General features: G+C 37.6%; 1 protein-coding gene across 3 annotated transcripts in view; it reads right to left on the bottom strand.

Annotated features, from left to right (window-relative positions):
* LMTK2 (lemur tyrosine kinase 2) overlaps positions 1 to 21,900 on the bottom strand; it is a 59,950-nt gene that overhangs the window by 34,088 nt on the left and 3,962 nt on the right. For all 3 annotated transcript variants that reach the window (XR_014318545.1, XR_014318546.1, XM_082772659.1), the window contains exons 2-7: positions 12,104 to 12,228; positions 11,084 to 11,228; positions 9,977 to 10,050; positions 9,362 to 9,480; positions 8,093 to 8,180; positions 39 to 172 (exon numbers count right to left, since the gene is read on the bottom strand). Coding sequence is in view for 1 of the 3 variants with exons in the window: in XM_082772659.1 (XP_082628785.1) it covers positions 39 to 172; positions 8,093 to 8,180; positions 9,362 to 9,480; positions 9,977 to 10,050; positions 11,084 to 11,228; positions 12,104 to 12,228 (685 nt within the window). In the remaining 2 variants the exon portion in view is untranslated. The remainder of the gene's footprint in view (positions 1 to 38; positions 173 to 8,092; positions 8,181 to 9,361; positions 9,481 to 9,976; positions 10,051 to 11,083; positions 11,229 to 12,103; positions 12,229 to 21,900) is intronic.

Genomic DNA, 21,900 nt, shown 5'->3' with positions numbered 1-21,900 from the left:
TGCACCATAACAAAGAGTAACTTTTCTGGAAAACGTACCTATGCACAAAATTATGCTTATGCATTACAGCAAGTCCAGCAGCAATCTCACATGCCATTCTCTGTAGCAGCATTATTTGTGAATCTCCTTTAATGTGGTCCTGCTCGTTGCAAATATAAGTTTTTAGGTCACCCTGTAAAAGAAGTTGTAAATACTTAGCCTTGTGTATTAGGTGAATCTAAAAAATACTTTATGAAGAGCCAGCTAACTAACTATGTTACTTATTTACCAGTGAACAAGGTTAGTACTAGTTATAAATAGATTTGTGCTTAATAAAGAATCTCCTTAAGTTTCAGCCATCACTTGTATAAGAAGTCATGTAAGGCATATGGTACTGTCCTTTTAAGGGTTTTTAATCACATCATTTAGGAGTTAATAATCTAAATCACACTGCCACATAAAACATAACTGTCATACAATAATACTTTCCATTAAAAATGTGATGAGCTTCTGTGGTGGTTTTTTTGTTTGTTTGTTTGTTTGTTTTTAGATGTGATCAATTTCAATTGCTCCCCATCAGCAGTTGTCTGTCTGGCATATGCAAGGGGATGGAAGGAAGAGAGCACAGAAAACTGTTTTAGACATTGCCAGCTCACGAGAGCTTTAGATATTAAAAGACCATGACACAGCCCACTCCCATCATTCAGGCACCAGAAGATGGCTGTAGTTTTGTTGAACCTAGGCACTGCTGATCAGCATCCATACAACTTACAATCCTACAGAAGCACTCCATAAATTACAAAAAAAAAAAAAAAAAAAAAAAAAAAAAAGCTTTGAAACAGATGGAAAAATAACTGGGAGTTGTCAAGCATCTTCCAGTCTTGCTTTTCCTGTGTAGGAAAATCCAAGAAAGGTAAGAGAACAAGTTTCTTATGCCACTGTTCTTACTTTCATTTGTACACAACTTTTAACCTACCGCTTCTATATTTTTATTATTATTTAAATTGCAGCCTTCCTGCAAGTTTACCAGAAGATTTCAAAAATTGTTTTTGTTTTTGAAGAAAATTTATTGTATCAGGACTACAAAATACATCACAACTTATTTCACCAGCATAACATACTGGGCTATAACTGTACACACCAACCGTGCCTAAACTTTGGACTAGGAAGAAGACTGAAAAGTCTGAGATCAAATACACAAGGCAGCAGTCTTTGCACTGGCTAAGAAGCGTCATCTTCGGAAAAGAATGAAAGATCGCTAAATTTCTGTTCTTCTGATGTTCCTGTACATTACAAAGCTGTAACTAAAGCATCCAATTTCTCCTTAATATGGCTAATTAAAAGTGACAATTTACAGTTCTCTTAATTCAAGCAGTAGATTGCAATGCACCACACAGACATCTCATAGTGCAGTGATACCTAAGAACTAGTTGACTGGAGAGTCACAAATCCGAGTTACAGTATTTAATAAAATAAGAAATGGGATGAAGGGTCTGCTAAAAAGCAGACACTACTCCTACATAAAACAATTTTAATTTGTTTTAAAACAAGAACAGATCCAACAGTACTTGTAAGCAACTATTCAGTCTTCATCTGCTTTATACACGCTACTTACACTACAGAGCTAGTAGGTAGAGCTAATACCACTTTGTGGCAAAAAATGTATAAGCTCTAAGACTGTTTGATGTTGTAGAAACCTTCATCACATTCTCTTTATCCTGTTTTCAGCTACTAATTAGGCAACATTTAAGTATTTGCATCCTACAGAATTGTGTTTTTTAAAAAAAGTCTCCATAAATGTTATTACGTCTTGCAATTACAGCTTTAATACCACACTGACTCATACATGTGTATAAATACACAAACACACACTTCCCTTTCTGCCTTGCTAGTGCAGATTAACGAGAACAGAATTCCGAAGAATAAGATGAACAGCGTTCGTATCATAGATTCTCAATTGCATAGCCTAATGAAGTACAAAAATCCAGTTTAACTGACTCTAGATGGCAGCACGCTGCTGTACAAAGTCAAACGATCCTGTGAAACTGCCGTCATCCCTTGAAACAGCAACTGGTTACTCACAGTTTGTCCCAGGTGGATTAAGTTCTTAAGATGCCTGAAATGTGCCAAGGAATTACTTTTTAATTTTTAAAAGACTTAGTAACAGCAGTGCTATGTGGCATCCTTTATTTAGTAAATAATTCCCTTATTTAGTAAATAATTCATGTAGACATGTATTTATAGGAAATGCAAGTTGTATTAAATCCAGCATCTTGAGCCACACAGGTTCTGTTTTCCTCATCCTATTAAGAGCAACAATCAAAGTTAAAATATAGCTTTTTTTTTTTTTTTTGGTACTGGTTTAAGAGGACATTCCTTCATATCAATGAATGCACTCCAGTGCTGGACTGACACCAAGATGGACCTGGACAGGCTGGAAGAAGGGGCAAATGAAACCTTATGAAATTCTAGAATGACAAACGCGAAGCCTTACACCTGGAAAGTAAAAAGCCCTTGCAACAATGCAGACTGAGGACCAACCAGCTGGACAGCAGCTCTGCCAAAGGGGACCAGGGCTCTTGGTAGACAGCAAGCTGAACATCAAACACCTGTACTCCCTGGAAGCAAAGACTGCAAGCAGCATTCTGGGCTACATCAATAGGTCTGTATCCAGGAGACCAAGGAAAGAATTACTCCCTTCTCCCCCATGTTTGTTATACCACATTTAGGTCCTGTATCCAGCAGTGGCTGCCCAAGAACCAGGGAGAAAGACTGCAACAAGCTCAGCAGAGGGTCACCAGGACTGTCGGGATCAGATCATTTTACCCTGGCTAATTCAGCCTGGAGAAGGAGAAACCACAGGGGCACCTGCTAGCAGCTGCCCAGTGCTTATGAAGCCATGCGGGACACAGCAGAAGGATGAGATGACAGGCGTCAACACAGAAGTTCAGACTAAGCATAAGGAAAATTGTTTTCCTGGTAAGGACACCTGAGCAGCAGAGCAGGTTGCCCAGAGAAACCATGCAGTTTCCACTCTTGGATGTTTTCGAAAACCTACCTGGCCAAAGCCCTGAGCAACCCAGTCTGCCCCCAAGGCTGATGCTGCTTTGAGCAGGAGGTTGAACTGAAGACCTACTGATGTCCCTTCCAGCTTGAATTATTCTGTGATGCCTCCCTGTCTACAAACTGACAGTAGTGACACATCAGTAGTATTCCCGATTTTGAGCCACACAATGGCTCTTTATTGGACAGAGTTTTTTAATGCAGAGCTTTTTAAGTATCAAAGCTTATACATGTCAGCGGAAACACAGTTCTGCAAAATTCACTGCTCGGACACCTGAAAATAAAAAGCTCAGTAATCATTCTTAAAGAAGGCTCCACTTGTTCTGCCACTACATCATCCCTTTTCTCCTGGGAATTTGTGAAGAACTAGATTTTTACCTTCCCTCCCACCTCTCTCAGTTCTAGTCAGGATCAGTTCAGCCTTCTTTGTAAATAAGTCTTTATTTTATTTTCTCCTCTAACAACCAGTAGCCAGGGGCATATTTTTCTGCAGAATTTTTCTGCAGCTTTCTGCTTTGCAGAAATTCCACATTTGGTCCATAAGAACACCCAAACTGCTGAGGTGACTTTTTAAACAAGTAGGTACTGACAGGGTTTGAGAAGCGTGAAGAGGTTACCAAATTACGTCCACTCAACACTTTTTACCAAGTTGGAAAGCTACCTGCCAAGTCACATAATACCACATAATTAAGAAAACTAAAAATACTACCCCTGCCTCCCTGCTTCAGCATTGCTTCACCATATACGTACCCAACATCACTGCTTTTCAAATACCTGAAAGTGGTGTATGGTATGTATAGGCCAAGCTTATACCACTAGAAAGTTGTTTAATATTTCTTATGTACATATGCCTAAACATTTCTGGGAATAAGAAGTCTTTGAACCCAACAGACATGATTTCTGGAGCTGCCATGTACTGTCAACTGCCCATTTTTTCCTCTTTAAAACTACATAATATTAATATATGCAGTATTTGCCTCTTTCATTGCTATTAACTACGATTGTTAAACTGGTTTGTTGAAAACTTTGGTTAAGAAGTTTTCATTGCTAAGATTTTTATTTTATTTGAAGATAATGTTTTCAAGTGGCAGTAATCAGAAACAGGCCAAATAAGAAAGAACCAACCACTGCAGGCAGACACCTTTCACTAACAACCACATCCCTGCAGCAAGCTACAGGGCATTCTGGGTGAATACTGCATCCTGCTGATCTCATCTGCTCAGGGAATTGCAAGATATAAGAAACTTCTGCAACAACTATTTGATAGGCAAATCACGCTCACCATATAGATGCTACATCCACATTTGAATAACTTTCCTTTACTCATAAATTATGTCAAACTACTAGAAGAGTTGCTGTGCTGACAAAACGCTGGCCACACATGACTGAGTGATCCGTTGAAGTTAATAAGCCAGCTACCACTATTTTTAACCTGGCACCATTCTACAGCTTTTAACAGTGGCTAGTTAGCTATTCATAGAAGACCTCTAACATACTAAAACTAACACAGAATCTTTTAAGGACTTATTGACCATTTCATTTTGTATTTACCAGTTAAAGAATTTAAACAATTGTAACAGAAGTAAAGGACAATTAACACGTAAGTGCTTGAACAACTTAAATTCAACTGACCTCCCTTGCTTCTTGCCCAGTTCTTTAAAGCAAGGGACACACAGCAAGTTGGATTACACTACAAAATAGGCTAAATGCTAGCAAATATAGTTACTGTGCATACAACACTGTGTAACAAAAATGCGTTTATATGGCCGGGCAAACAAGTAATTTAGCCCACATGACATTCAGTACCACTCCAGTGACAGTTGTCTCTGGTATCTCTGCGCTAGTTTCCAGTGCCTCTGACCAAGACCTTTCAGTGCCAAGGAACCTGGAAACTGAAACTCACTATTACCCAGTTTCAGAAAAGAGGTACAAAAGAGCCTACCACCCTTTGGTGTCACGTGCTAAAACCCTGAGAAACCCAAGTAGCTGCAATTCCAGCCACCATATTAAGAGCAACTTCTAGAGTATTAGCCTGCTGAAAGTCTACTAAAACAGCAGAAGTACTAAAGGAAGCTATCTGGTCATACCTTCTATTCCAAATGGTGCTGTCTGGCTTCCTTGACATTTCCCCCCTCGCCGTGTCGCTCCACTCCCCCCTCTTCAATATTGCTCCCTCCCACACTAGGCCCTAGGACTACAGCAGAAGTTGGTGACACAGCAATAACTGAGCTAACAGCGTGCTCATCTCAGTCGTTGCATGAAACTATTTAAAGTGAATACTGTTTTGTCTGCCGAGCCCCTGTATATCTGTGTGCACAATGAATAAAATACTATGATCTCTATGACATACTCAGGTCTACGAAATACAAAGTCCTTAAGTGAGCCGGGGCTTTCAGTATGAAAGTCATGCTTAACTCCCTACAATATGTAATTTTCTAAAAAACAAGCTTTAGTTCACTTGGAATAGAAGTCAGTATATACATTTATTTTCCATTCCAATGAATATCTGACTACATTCAAATTTGTAAAAATACCATTTTGGCTGTCAAGCTTACTGCCCCCAGTTAAAGCAAAAATCGATTTTATCTGCTTAAATAAAATCCTTTCCATGACGACTTTTGGCACTAATCATCAGGCAAACAAGGATTTTTTTTTAATATATACTTAAAGTAGGGCAATCTTTAAAAGTTACTCCAAATTCAAAGAGAGATTAAAAAATGTAACTATTTAAAAACATGGCAGCAGTTAAATCTGATTAAATATTTTTATGTATATCTACTAACAAAGCCTATAAAATACAGTTCTTTTTCAAGGGTCCTTTTAAAAGAAACTACAACTTGAATAGTTGGTTTAAAATCCGTAAGAAGTATTCCATTTCTGCACATTGAAAAAAAAATCTACTTAACTTTAGGGAACCACTTTTCCATTCTTAACCAAAAATTGAACATTTCACTTTGATCAATCATTTTAAAAGTTCAGGCCTTTCTCCCATATAGAAAAAGAATGATTTTATCAGCATTTTCACCTCATTAATTTACCACAGATAGTAAATTTGAGCAAAAGAGCAGTAATGAAAAATATGATTATTTAACATCACAGATTAACTGATGATTCTCAAAAAACCTCAAAGTTCTTCACATTCACTTTTATTTAATCGCCTGAGGCAACTGGTGGAACTAGAACTGTATTTGTGTACCTGAGGTTAAAAGAAAATACTGTAGTAGTGAAGCAGGTTAAGAAGGACTATATTGAATTCTATAAGTACAAACTATTTCTACTTCTTCAAGATTTCTTAGTAGCAAAGTCATGATTTCAGCTGGGACAAATAATTTTCTGCACAGAGGCTCACACAAGGCTGCATTTTGGTTTTCTGATGAAAATAGTGGTGATAACACACCCATGGTTTCAGCTGTGGCAGAGCAGTGTTTACACAGAGCTAAGGCTATTTTCACTTCTCATGCTGCCCTGCCAGCGAGGAGCCTGGGGGTCCACAAGAAGTTCACAAGGGGACACAGCCAGGACAGGTGACCCAGCCTGACCAAAGGGATATTCCATACCACGTTGTGTCATGCGCAGAAATGAAAGATGGGGTAAAGAGAAGAAGGGGAGGGATGTTCTAAGGAATGGTGTTGGTCATCCCAAGAAACTGTTACAGGTGATGAGCCCTCCTGTCCTGGAAGCAGCTGAACACCTGCCTGTTGATGGGAAGTAGCAAACAAATTCTTTGTTTTGCTTTGCTTGTGCACACAGCTTTTGCTTTGCCTAGTAAACTGTTTCTATCTTACCCCACATGTTCTCACACTTTTACCTTTCTGATTCTCTTCCCTTCCTACCTGGGGAGAGCGAGCAAGCAGCTGCGTGGTACTGAGCTGCCTGCCAGGGTTAAAAAAAAAAACACTCCTGAGTTCACTTCTGCCTTGACATTTCTCAACAAACTGTTTTCACTAATACCTAGGCCACAGATTTAAAAGCAGTAATTAAGCCTACATTTTGATAACCACCTGGAGTTCTGGGTTTGTATTTTTTTTTTTTAATGTTGTATTACACTACAATAAAGCAATTCAAGTCTTTCCAGACCATGGAACCATTGCCATATCCAAATCTTAGTTTCTTAAGATTCTGTGTGTACTGGGCACAGCGCAGTTTCCATACATGCATACCACTTCCTTCCTCACAAAGGTTATGTAAAGGCCAACACATGCTCAAGAATGCAGTGGCTGAGCACTGTTTTTTTGCAACTACCCTTCCTATCTCCTGTGGCCTTTGTGGCACTAACAACAGAACAGAAAGCAATAAGAACACCGTTCACTGTGCCCTTAGCATTTATTTAGGTGTTCAGGAAGCACAACAGGTAGATGCCTGGGGCGGGAAGAGATGGAAGTAGGGAGATAAAAGAATAAGAAAGTAGGAATAATAGAAGTACAGTAACAGAAAGGATCAGGAAGAGCACAGGATGATACTTAAAACTCCAACTGTTGGAGCACACCCATTACAGGTTCTGGAGATTAGCCCACCACTGCATTTTAGCTGCACAGCACAGGTAAAATTTGGGTACACTGGAGGGGAAGAGGCAAGAGGGAGGAAGTTCTTTCAGTTTCCTAAGTTATTTTCACAGAAGTCATATTAAAAACAAATTAAGGTTCCACAGACAGCAAGTAAAATTTAGGATGAGACCGAGCACATGCATGATACTTGACTGCAATAAAAAGCATCATTTTTCCTTCCAGCCTCCTTGTTACATGATGTAGTTAGACTGAAAGACACTAACAAATCATATCAAAGAAAGAACAAGTAGTTTTTTCCTCAGAACATTCTACAAGAACATAAATCCTTTATTCATCATAGAAATTCTAAAAATAAAAAAAACACTTCTGCAGTCTGTCTCTAAACTAAAAAAAGTATCCTTTCTGAAATTCTGTTATTCAAAAAAAAAAAAGAAATCCCCCAAAAGAAAAGTAAGAATAGTTTCATGCCTGAAGGGCAATAAATATACTACATAAAATTTACAGAACAGAAAAATAACCACAGCCTTTTGTACAAATGCACTTACCAAGTCACAGAACTCAAAAACTAGGAGGTAAGGAATGGCTTCCACACACTGCCCAATGCACTGGAGAACATTTGGATGCTGAAGAATGCTGGGAGTGATAATACAGTTAAGTCAGAAAGATTACAGTATACATTATTCGCAGTATAACATAACACACTGAAATCTCAACTGTAAATTTAAAAACATAATCGGGGGCAGAATGAACAGAAGGTGTGAGTATCCAGCCACAGATTCTCTTTGCACCTTTACTTTGTATTGCTGCAGCATATCATCAAGAGCAGCTGAAACTCAGAGGCTCTCAAAACCACTAAAACAGCACAGCCACAAAAAAAAGTCGCACCTATCCAACCACCCCCACCACTCCCTTATACCAAAAATAAGTGTTCATGCATGCAACTGGTTCGTGAACTACACTTGAGGAACTGATCTGGCTAAAAGCTAAACCCTTTTTTTAGCCAGGCTAGCTCCCTGCCAGATGAGTTTCTTTTTCTAAATTGCTTCAAAAATACTCGTGCCAATGCAGCAGAAGGTATGAGAATTCCTCTGACAACCGCCAACAATTTAAGGCTATTTGCAAAGGTAACTAGAACATTAGAAAGCATCTGTAGCATATTCAGGCAAGGTAAGCCACACAAAAGTATACCTGGTAAACTACAGTACTCTCTATTCCAATCAAAATATGAGAAGAGAAATTAGAATACCTTTAATGTATCAAGTACCTTTCTAGTAGGCAAAGACTCAATTTCTACAAGCAAGTAGTTCCAAACAAATTCTGATTTTTTTTTTTTGCACAAGCCCAATTGCAAGCTACCTGTACAAATTTAGTTTTTAGCACTATGCTGTGTTCATTTTTTTGAATAGGGGAATTTTAAAGAAATTTAAGTGCATCTGATAACAGAGTGTTGCCAGTTCTCTTACTTCCAATACAAAATTCAATTACAAGATTTAAACCTCACTTCTTAAACTCAAGTAATTAGACAATGATAGTTTGCAACATCAGGATTTCTCCAAATAGCAGAATAAAATCTGATAAACCGAACCAAGTACGTTTCCCAATCATGAACAAATAATTACCAAACACATTTATACAAAGAGCTTACATCTAAGCAAACTTGTATTTTGTCACTTTGAATCAACTATATTTTCATACGACAAGACTTTAATTTGTAAGGCAGGGCAAACAGAGACAGTAACACTGAACAAATATTTTTGCAAGTCATAAGCAATAGTATGAAAGTATTTAAGATAACCTAGTTACGGTTTACTTACTAGTATGGTTCTCCATTTCTTAAAAACTGTTCTTGCTCCTTGAGACCTGCACTTGCCTTCAATTCTTTCACTATCACTCTTGCCACACTAGTGCCTGTATAGATCTCTCCAAGCAGAACCTGAAAAATGATAACCGTTGTCTTTAAATCAGTAAAAAATTGAGTTTCTCTACGAAAGAAAAAAGAGCTAAAAACATGGTGCATGGAAGATTTTCTGGCTTGTCAACACATGTAGAGCTCTGATAATTAAACACACATACTTAATAAATCTTGACAATTGATCAACACATCAGCTTTCAGAAAATCTCTTTTTGTGAAGACCATTTATTTACTTAAGTGGTTGTTTTTTTCTAGAAAACATTGGTAGTAACAGAAACATATTAATTTAATCCCATGGAAGTGAAATGTCTAGATAGTGGCTTTGGTAAGAAATTGCATTTAAGTTAAAGAAGCACTAATCATAGCTAAAAATAGTGCATGCAAGTAAACAATTTCAACTATGGCTTATGCTATTATAACTCTTTTAAATAAAGAGCATCATATTAAAGGAAATAGAGTAGTCTGGTTAGTTAGGAGGAAAACTCAACCTGAAGTACAACGTTAAAGAACTCCTCACCTTTCCAAACCAGCCATTTCCAATTTCCTGGATGTAGTTTAGACTCTGACGTGCAACTTGAGACTTTGATCCATCTGTTATACACAACAAAACAAATGGTACATGCAGCTAACCACTCAGATTGACAAAGTTAAGCAACCGCTGAGGAAAAAATGCATGCTCCTAGAATATTTATTCCCACTTACATGTATATATATTCATGCTAAACAACAAAATGTAGTATGAACAAAATGAAGTATGAAGGTAATGTGACAATAGTATTCAAGAAAAACTTCTCAGCTTCTAAACCATTTGTACCAGAATACCCACCCCACCCAAAAGATGTGTCTCTATGACACATAAACCTCTTTTTAAAAAAAAAGTTCAGTAAGACAGCAAAAAGAATGAGTTCTAATTCCAATACAAGTGTATCATACACTGTACTGGGGCATAGCAAATTACACACTTACACAAATTTCTGCGTAAACAGAAGAAAAAACAAAACACTCACTGCTTCTATATCTTAACATTTATAGTTATAGAGTTACCATTTTAAGAGAAAAGGGTTGACTGCTTTACTCTTCAGTCCAACTGCCCTACTTACAGCTACCATCTGGAAGGAGGACATTTTCTGACTAAAAATACTTTGCATAAAGAGTATAGAGAGGCAAAGGAAAGAAAGCAAGACAAAGACCTTGGCAGAGGATCAACAGAAACAAGGATAGACTCTATACTATGGAAGAGATTGAGCAGCATTCTCTCTCTTACAGTGGTATTAAGAAAGGGATACAGCTGAAACAGTAGCACTGCTGTCAAGTAAGAGATTCACTCTTGCTTCCATTTAAGACTAATGTCTAAAGTCCATTGACAACTCAGCCACGATGACAACTACTAAAGCATGGAAGCCACTGACATCCCTAGAGCATTTCAAACCCTTTATGCATGTACATATATAAAGGAAGCAGTCTAAACAGATTTAAGCCAGTTTCAGTCTTTTAAGCTAGTATATACAGCACCTGCTGGAAGTTATATTTTAAGGAATTTCACACTATACCCTACAAAAATGTAGGGTTAATTAACTCAGTTTAATTCAATCTGTAACAGTTAAACTTAAAAAGTCTATTTTACCTGCGCGAGATGGAAACTGGGAGGGAGTCGGTAAAGCAATACTGGGAACTGAAAGAGTAAAAACTTCTGCTGGAGACTGAACTGATGGAGTATCTTCTGCTGGAGGTGTAAAATCTATTTCATCATCAAAGTTATCTTCAAATTCCTGAAATAAAAAATTAGTACTCAAACTAGTGTCTTAAAAATAGCACTAATACATTTCTTTTAGTTTCTTATCTGAATACATAAACTTGACTACAATGAAATAACCACCTGAAGGTAAAATATGACCCATTACAAAGGGCTTCGTTTTTAAGTGAGATAACCTGCTAATATTAAAAGAAACCATCTGAAAAGCTGAAAAAAAAAATAATTGTAGTTTTTAAAGCATTTCATCTGAATGAGCAATGATAAGGAGGCTCATTTTTTCTAGACAGTGACAGATTTTTTATACTTCTATTCCTTGTTTTCAAATTATTGCTGAATAAGGGAATTAAAGCAATGAGTACTAACTTCATCAAAAATACGTAGGGTTTTTCAGGGACTTTCCTCAGAAATGAAAGCAAAACTCAAATTTAGAAACACCAATGACTGATGTTTCAAAAGTAACTGTTCTCTGATAACACCTCAATAGATTTGTGACACTGGATATGCATCTTCAATAATATTTGCCAGGAACATCTTAAAACATCTTAAAAACTGTAAGCAGACTAAACCCAGCAAATGAAAACAAACAGCAAAAAAAAATCTGTACAGTAAAATTGTCTCGGGCTATACTTTCGCTACTGATCCTAATAAATAGTAATGATTTTGAAAAGACATTAAAGATCCTTACTGCAGCATGGATCAAGTACTTAACCAACTGCAACAGTATTTTACAGCATGTAGAAATACATTTGCCAGCTATTTCAGAAGAGGAAATGTACGGCAATAAAAGTGTCACTAACCACAAAGTATTAGCACAAGTAATAAGTATCCTGGAAATCGGACTGCATCTGCAAATACCACTTGTATATAGCATCTGTAAGTTCAAATGCTTACCTTGAAATCTATCTCAGGGTCTTTGCAGCAGGAGACACAGTTTACAAGCAGTATTACCAGTACTACTAGAGTACATACACACAGAATCACAAAAGATGAAGAAACTTCAGCTGTAGCTCCTTGTCCTAGAAGGAAACATGTATGTAATATTATATAAATTATATACATGTATGTAGTATTATATAAATTATTATATAAATGTAGTATTATATAAATATATTTAGCAATTTAAGAAGTTCCTTCAGAATTTATTTCTCCCTCAGAATTCCTTCAGAATTTATTTAAAAGATAAGTTTGAACATTTAACTCTGAAGATGTGATTAAAGTAAAAAGAAACTGACCAAAAAGGACAAAACTTGCAAAATATTTGTATGTTCTATAAGCTGCTTGCACACTTTGGACTTTAGCTAGAAGAACTCCTCGCGTGAATTGTGTACAGATTTCTAACATACTACTATATGGCATTGCTGTCTCTTTCAATAAATGCAATCATGACAGTCTGCCAAACACACAAGTTGTTTTCACAAGTGCAATGGATCTAACCAACTCCACCCTCAATTCCTGTTTCCTTGTGATTCTTCGGGTGATTTGTCTCCATTTCAAGTTTAGACATGCTCTCTCACCATTCTGTAAATGCATTTCCCAATAGCATACTTCCATACTAGCTGATAAAGACGTTCTACAACACATTTTATACGAATGAGTCAGGTAATCATTCCTTGCACAGAACCAAAAACCTCACACAGCATTTTAACAGAATCTTAAGGCATTGCTAGATGAATTAAACTAATTTTCATGCCTGTTTTTGATTTTAAGTTGAAGGGAAAAAAAAAAAAAAAAAAAAAGTATTTGGGTAGTTCCCTAGGAAACCACAGCTCATATCTTGAGGGTTGGGTTATTTTTTTGTTTTTGCTGTTTGTTTTTGGTTCTTAAACAGGCACTGGTATATGGCTTGAAGAATAGTAGGACCATAACTGATTAAGATATATTTAGATATTACATCAGCATTGCAAAAGTTACACAATGTCAGGTGACCTAGTCTGACTGGATTTTTAGGGAACCTCTAAGGATCAATGGGAACCTCTTGCAATGGAACACAATAAAGCCTTAAAAATAAAGAAAACAAGAAGTTGATCACCATAACTAAGGACATACAAACCTGCCCAACTAGCTCTTAATCTTTAAAAAACTACAAGGATTCCAAGAAAAAGCTACAGCTGTTCACCACTTTCTGCAGAACACCTACAGAATATTTACTTATTTTCATTTCATGTAAAAGATAAATTGACAAACTACTGCTTCATCGTACTTTTGGAACTTATAAGTTTTCTGCACAACAGATTAGGAACATTAGCCATCCATACAACAATGCAAAAATTTAAAAAGGTTTTCAAGCAAGCAATGCTATTTCTAGTCTCAACAGCAGCTCTGGCGTTCCAGACTCATTAGAGGACCCAAATACTGCATTTCTAACTATTACATGCTGTTTGAATGCACATCAACCACGACATGATGCTATTTAACCACCTTTTAGTCATAATTCTGAAAAGTCTCTGCTGAGGGTTCTCAATAGAATGATTTACATTCATTTAAATCAAGGCTCCCACATTACGCCTTTGTATATCTCATTTATAAGCATCAACAAGGAAATGGAAAAGTAAACACTAATTTATGTTTGCTTCCTTCAGATGGTTAGTAACATTGCTAAGCAGACTGAAAATTACCTAAACCACAAATATAAGCAAATACATTGTGGAATAAGTCATTAGATAGCTGCATTACTGAAATAAACACACACAGGTAAAAGGGCTTCAGAGGAAGCTTAAAAGATTCCCTTGAACTTTTAACTGAAGCCAAATAATAAAAGGTAGCTTTAGTACAGAAAAATGTAAATGGATTTATGGTACCAGGTATTACTAATTATTTTAAATGTTTTCCCAAAACCATCCCACCCAATTTCCAAACAGCTTCCTCACCTTCACAATCAACAGCCCTGAAATGAGAAGCAAACTCACCACAGAGCGTCTACCAACCAGATGCAGATTCTCCCTTATTAACACGCACCTGGGAACACATCACCACAATTACAATATATATTCTTCCCAGTAGAAAACCAAAGTTCCTAAGCCCCACTCTAGCACAGCATAGAGTGCAGTTTATTGCACTAGGAGGATTCTCTCGGTCTCAGAGGACTTACACCAGTCTTCTGGCTTATTCAACTCTGAGGCATTAATGATCATAAGCTACGTTAACTGTACAAGTTAATTCCACCGTATATGCCCTCAGCTATTTATATGAAAAAATAAACAACACATTGTGTTTACAGTTTCTTCTGTAAAGAAAACCGTAAATTTACCAAGCCTGAAGTCTAGAGTGTTTTGTGCAAGTTATACTCTTCTCCATAATGTAACCACCACCATTAAATGTCTTGGAAGGAATTCAGAAAAAAATCTGCTGCTGCTCATTGTGTTACTTCTTAACCTTAGAGAATTCCCAAGAAATTGTGTGTAATAACAGCACATAACTGGAGAAGGCAATGAAGGTGGTTTTTTTTTGCGTTTTTTTTTTTTTTTTTTTTTTTTTTTTTTTCCCACAAAAAAAAAAGATCATCTTTGAAAAGGCAACTAACCATTAGTGGTTCATTAAGATGGAAGACACCTAATCTGCCAAAAACACAAGGAAAACGTTCATATACAAAGTTATAAAAAGATGCTTTAATGTAAGAAAAATGCCAATTATCATGAGCAAGTTTCTGCAACACTTACAGAATAGCATTTCAGATGACTCACACAAGTGCTACTTACTAAGAATTACAGAATCCAGATCTATTTGGATAAACTTTGAAGTCTCACACAGTCATTAATAAGTGGTATCTTTAATTTGCACTTTTAAAAAAGATTAATGTAGAATTAAATATAAAATGACAACCTATAATTGAGCTAAAAATATCAGTGAAGTTATTTTAATATCTTGCATAAATACATATTCAGTGATGGAAGTCACTGATTAAATATTGGAAGTAGTGTTTGACAAATTGCTGCAGTATAACCTCTTTTGCATTTTTCCAACTATTTCCATCTAATTATTAATTCACTGGAACTTCATAAAATGACTGCAAACTGAAAAGGTAGGAGGTGTTTAATTCCTTTCTTTTGTTTGTAAATTGTGAAAGTATTTGCACCTATTATAAAGGTGCACGTGTATATTTACAAGATCCTGACCTTAATGCAAAGAGAGAAATCAGTTCAACTGAATATAAAGGACCATTTGGTTGCAAGAGTTTCTCTAATAAAAATCTGCTAAAATATATTGTAAATTAATTTTAATCTAAACCAAGATAAAAATGTATCCAATATCACTTACAATTTTGTATCTAAGTTTAAATTCTTCGCATAATAGATGCTGAAAGTAAAGTATTTATTAAATTTACTTTCAGCATATCATCTCAGTTAAGAAACTATCATCTACTGTAACTACACAGCAACAACCTACTACATTCTTTAGGATATGAACTGCAAAACAGATCCAAAAAATACTACATGAAAAATGTGAACAACATAAAGCTTCATGCTTTTTTTCCTCAAAGCTTTACCATGTTAAATTCCAACTTGATGCTGTTACACATTTTTAAAAGCATATGTTATCATAAGTAGTAGGTATTTAATTAACAGCTATTGGAAGCAGGTTTTTCAGCACCTCTGAAGACTGCCATTGCAAAAGCAAAATTTACACTGAAGTGTAAATTTGAACACAGCACATCTGAAGTCAAGCCCTGCATACGTGCAAGCACAGGAACACACAAAAACCAATAATGATAAATTATGCTGGCATTCTCAGGACCAAGTATAGACATGAGAACAAACTTCAATACGTACTAGCATGTCTCAAGGGGTAGAAAAAGGCTACTTCCAGACAAAGTATATTTCAAAAAAAGTATATAGCTCAGGATTCTGTATTAAGGTTTCTGTATTTTAAGTCTACTTTCTTCAAAAGACAGTAGACACATCAAATGTACCAACTAAGCAAACAAAAGTTGAAAGAGAAACTCATCTGGAACTGGTTTCCCTCTCTGTCCAATTTTCCAGTTTTGCCCACAATCACCTTGAACACTCACTCATGTCATCTGTGGCATCCTGTGGTACCATCACATAGGAATGACACGCACACCGGGCTGCCAAGCAGTAAATCCACGTTCACTTGCCAGCCAGCAGCCACCACTCAAAACGGGCACAGGATTAGATATAACTGCCAGCCCTGTATGAGGGACAGCAGACCTGCCTCTCCCTTCCCTTACCAGAGATCAAAAGCCATGGAGCATGAACACCACCTCTCTAAAATTTGGTTCAAAGTGATTTATCATATTGTTAAGGTCTTAAATCTTCAGGAAATTAGGCTAAAAAAAAAAAAATAAAGCAGCACAACACTGCACATTTCTAAGCTCAGGAAAAAAAATCAATGTACATGACAGACATGACTTAGTACGCTAACAAAAGACACTGCTGTGATAAAGACAGTGCAAGGCCCAGATAAAGTAAGCATTATTAGAGCAGCACAGGGAACTTCAAGGGAGCATCTGATTTTAAGCTTTCAGCACAGTAGTTGCTATGCGACAACAGTCCCACGGCATAAGAAAGTGCCTCTTTTCTTTCAAGAGCAGCTATCTAAATGGCAGCTCCACACTAATAGCTATAACTATTCCAGCAGAAATCTAGCATGACAGCAGTCACTTAAACTGCCTTTTGAACACCCTGAAATTATACGATCAGGAACTGAGATGTTACCTTATGACATCAAGTCAGAACACAGCATCATTTCAAATACTATTGAATGGCCAAATCCGATGTTTCTCTCCAGCTACATCCATGATATCTGTCATAAACCTGACCAGTTTACTTACTGTGCTATTCATAGATATTAACGTAACCAGATTAAATATGTAATAATGCTAATTTATACTGTTTTTCATAAATACGCATTTAAAAGCTACTCTGACTTTCCTAAGTAATGCTGTCATTTTCTTCTGTGCTAGCAATTAACTTGAAAATTAACTTGTTCTCAACTCCTACCTAGTTCTTCACATGTCAGATTTACATCGCTATCTGTTCTCACAAAGGGTTTCTCCTGCATTTGTTTACTCCATGAAATCTTCAGAGCCTTGCTGCTAATACAGACAAAACCAAGACTCGGTGCTATCTGTGTAAGAAGGCCTAGAGGTAACAGGCAGAATACTAACACAAAAGACTCTTTAAAACAACCTTATATGTATCTTTTGTGTAATGCTTGATTAGTATGGCAAGGCAAAGCACAATGTGCCTTGCAATTCCTTTGTTTCATAAAAAAATCTCATGAGCCAATTCTGTTAGTTACTGCATTCCTATCATCTCTTTTTTTTTTTTTTTCCCTATGCTCCATTTAACAGCGGAACCAAAAACCAGCATCATCTTCGAGAGTAAGCTTCAGCTGGTATTTGTGCAGCACCATCATGCAGCGCAATGTTACGTTACAATAGGTTTTACAATATTATATTAGAATTGCATCAAGTCACTGTTAACCTTCAATTAAGACACAGCACAAGCAGACGAACCTAGCGTAAGTTTGGAAGGAGTGTTATTTACACTTCAGCCATTCTTTCCAAAGGAAATGAGGAGAGCTTTAGCACAAGAGGCACGTAACAGAACTCCATATGCCAATCGGCCATTTGATTTGAATGACCATTACCAATACAGCAAGAGGAAATGCTCCCAAGATCTCAGATGACTTTCATTGACTTGATGTCCTCAGCATAATGCCAGCATCTTAATGAAATCTCAAACTGCTTCCAAATGCCCAAGTTATGTCAAGTGGTTCCTTCAACAAGCAAGTCCCTAAGAGCAGTCATACATAATATCCCTCAAGGGACTTTAATCAGGTTCCCAGCTTATGTCTGAACTCTTCAGCTTTCACATTTTTAATACTTGTTGCCATTCAAAGAAAAACCCAAACATTTTAAAGCAATAAAAATCATCTGGAACAAACTACTGAAAAGTTTATTAACTGAAGAGTTATTTCAAAAGCCTTCCCTCTCATTATGTTATTACTACCCTTGTACTGGATCAGGCAATGTTTGCATACCTAACACAAATAACCTTTGATATGGATGACACATCTTATTTTCTCTTCTTCCTTACAACTATCCAAAAAAAACAATAGCTACACTCTCAAGAAAAAGAGCTCTAAGAACTTAACAGCTGAGTTACTTGGGCACACTTGTACTTAGTCTTTCTGAATACAAGAGGCAGCAATTAACATTTTATCAATAAGAAATTGACTGCCTAAATCTGAATTCCCTTACACAGCCTAAATCAAAATATTACGCTTAAGAAGACGTTTTCAATAGTAGTGGAAAAGAAATCACAAGCAAGTTACTCGCTTACTGTATTATTCTAGACAGAAATTGAAACATTTTACCCCTCTCTACTCAACTTGGCCTTTACCATCCTTGCTTTATCCTAGATTATTATTAAAGTCCTTCGTGGTGAGATGTGGACAGGATAAAAGACTAAAACAGGTGCACAGACATTTCTTTTGAAAAAACACCAGCTTTTCTTCTTCTTCCTAACAGCTAATCATCAGAAATAAGGGTAGTGAAGACAGCAAGTGGCAATTTCCTACTGAACTTCTCCCATGAAGCCGTAAAAAAGCACCTTTGCCCCCCTTGTGCTCAACACAGTTCTACTCAAAGAAAAGTCAAATTCATAATTAAAGGTGTTTTGTGGACATGACCCTGAAATCATTACTGTCCCATGCAACAAACAACACATTGAAGAAGAAATAGTAGCTCCTTCATATCACAACCAGATGAGTAACTGTGTCAGCAATTCTTGGCAAATCGGCTCAGTCTTCCCATTTGTCCTTAAAAAGAATACAAACCTCTCCTGTCATCCAATGCTTTTTCAAACTGTTTTATCCCATGCTCCCCCCCAAATACTTCTACAGTGTGCTTCAAGTGAGCTTCTGCAGCTGCTGAAATCCACTTTGTACTCGAGGCTGGCAGAGGTTACGTATCCTAGGTCACGAATAGCTGTGACAACGTTGGATCCCCAAGCCATACAGCATCCCAAAACAACCCTGCTCCAATCCGCATTTTCTTCTGAACACTTATCCTGGCCCACCTCAGTGTTGGCACAACAATTAGCAAGTAGCACAACTATGAGTTGGGGTTAGTTCTGTATTTGTCCTTATTCTGTTACTCCACAAAACTTCAAAGTGATGTCAAAGAATAGCTCGTAAAACAGCATAGGGCTCAATTTTAATAAGGAATAAGTATAGGCTAGCACTTCCAGTGTTTATAGAGCAAGGTCTGTTTGAAGTTGAAGTGTTAAAATGTTGTATTTGCACAAAGCAAGATCTTAAGGAAAAAAATGTAAGTCTTCAATAATAATATTTCCTATGCTTTCATGGTAATGTTTCTGGAGAATCTAGGTTAATTAAAATCTTGCAAAGGCTGCAGCTGATTCTTGAGTGTGTGTGTGTACACACACACACTATATACACACTTTAAAAAAAAAAAAAAAAAAAGAATTCTGCAGAGCACACTTTGTAACGTGCTGCTAGATGTTAGTTTTAACAATATATTCCTACCCAAGGACAGTATGATTCCATGCACTTTAATATCTCTCCAATTGTGAGGCACATGAGCTGGTAGGTTTTTTAAAACAAAACAAAAAAACAGGGTAGACCACAGTCATCTAAAGTATGAGAAGATTACATATCGTGGTATCTCAAACCATCAGAGTTATCTGCAGCATGGAAACCACAATTTCCATACCTCTTCCTCCCACCACCTGAAAGTCCATGCATCTGAGAGCACTGTCCAAATGCTTCGGGAACACCAGCAGGCTCAATGCCATGACCACTGCCCTGGGCAGCCTGTCCCAGTGCCCGACCACCCTCCTGGTGAAAAACCTCTCCCTGATACCCAGCCTGACCCTCCCCTGTCCCAGCTCCATGCCGTTCCCCCGGGTCCTGTCGCTGTCCCCAGAGAGCAGTGCTCAGTATCTGCCCTCCACAGCCCTTGTGAAGAGAGATTGTTTTGAAGAGACAAATTACTTCTGGTTCATGCAAAAGGAATCCACACTTGCAACATTCACTGATGGTATTTTCTAGAATCCTGATGTTACCAAAACATTTCCAATTTCCATGTAAGACTGCGATAAGGTACATGGAAAACAATGCAATCATTTTGCCAGAAGAGCTTGTTCACCTTTATTTCTCATCCCCATCCACAGATGAAGAATCTCTATGAGAGAGAACGGGCCACATGCCTGATTTCAGAGAACTGGATCTAGCCTACAAGCTGAAAACTTAAAGGCAGTACTCAGAAGCCTGTCTGAGTACTGCCCAACTTCCCCACACCTCTTTCGTAACAGAGAAATCTCAGGGTACAAAGGTAGCTCTAGAACAATTCACATCCCTGTTGAATCACTGAAGTGACGTTTCCATTAAGGAAACTCTCCGTGTAGCACTGGATGACACTTAGTGGTACTTCAGACCAGCTTTTCATACTGAATCCCCTCAGCAGACAATTCCCTGACACAGCTTGCTTCACTCCATCACCCTGCCTAAGCTGCATCTGGCACAACACCTTCCTGCTCCAAGTTATGCTTAATGAACCTCTCAGTCTTAAACAACTGACACACTTTGAACATCTCCAATTACGTCTATGAGACGTTTCTAGTACCACTGAAGTTGTTCAAGGCCTTTCAAGTAGTACAATGAGAACAGTTTATACAGAGCAATCAAAGTGCCAAAGCTATTGCAGAACCCCACCAGGCTCCATGTACTAGATACACTCAACGGAATGGCAGGCCCAAAACGAAGTTTAAAGAAATCCAGTACTCCGTGCATTGTACTTCTGCTGCTGAAATAGCACATAAGGAGCAGGACAGAGAACCAGCCTCTGGCATTATGCTGAGGATCCCCATGTCCTGCACAGGCAAACTACACGTACAGGGACTGAAACCAGACTACAGCAAACATTCAGCAAATGACTTCTATTCAGATTTGCCTGACAGTTGGTCAGTAGCCCCCCCCAGAATATAACCTGGCCTTTTGTGCTTTCCAAATGTTGGCTCTGACTATATAACACAAACTCCTTTTTCATCCAGGACCCGTGGTAAAACCAGCACTCACCAATGGGGCTTTCCTTTCAAACCCAGGTCTAATGCCACAACCACAGCTTTGAGACTGCCTCTGATCAGTGCTATCTTAACATGCTACAATACCTGAGGAATTATTAAACATACCACAGCATTCAAGATGTGAGAAAACACCTCAGAAAGGCGCTGCCTCCTCTAAGGACTGCTTCGGTTCTAGCAAACTCTAGACACCTTACAGCCAGAGGCAGAGAAAGCAGACCAAGCCTGTGAACAAAGCCTTGCAGGGAACATTCCTGCAGGCCAAGAGCTGGGGTTGCCTTCTTACCTCAAAGTCACAAAGTCACAGAGAGAAACAAAAGATGAAAGACAACCCAGCAGCTCTAGCTCTACAATTATTAGGCATCTGGGTCAGAAGTTAGAAAAAGAAATACAGGGAGAAGTAAACAAATGTAGTGCTTGAAAGAGAGAAGAAAGGTTAGGTGAACAGACCACTCCCAAGAAAACTATACCATTGATTAAAACCCCTTTACAAGGGAGATTTTTCTTAACTTCAAATGATCTGGGTCTCTACCTTGCATTTGCTTAGAAAATTGCTTTTCTCATAATGTGCAACTGTCAGATATACTGTACAGAGATCCAAACCACAGGCTACAACCACAA

This window comes from Aythya marila, assembly GCF_965140915.1.
Source record: "Aythya marila genome assembly, chromosome: 15".
Classification (NCBI taxonomy): Eukaryota; Metazoa; Chordata; class Aves; order Anseriformes; family Anatidae; genus Aythya; species Aythya marila.
Note: the sequence above shows the minus strand (reverse complement) of the source record. Positions and strands in the feature narration are given on the sequence as shown.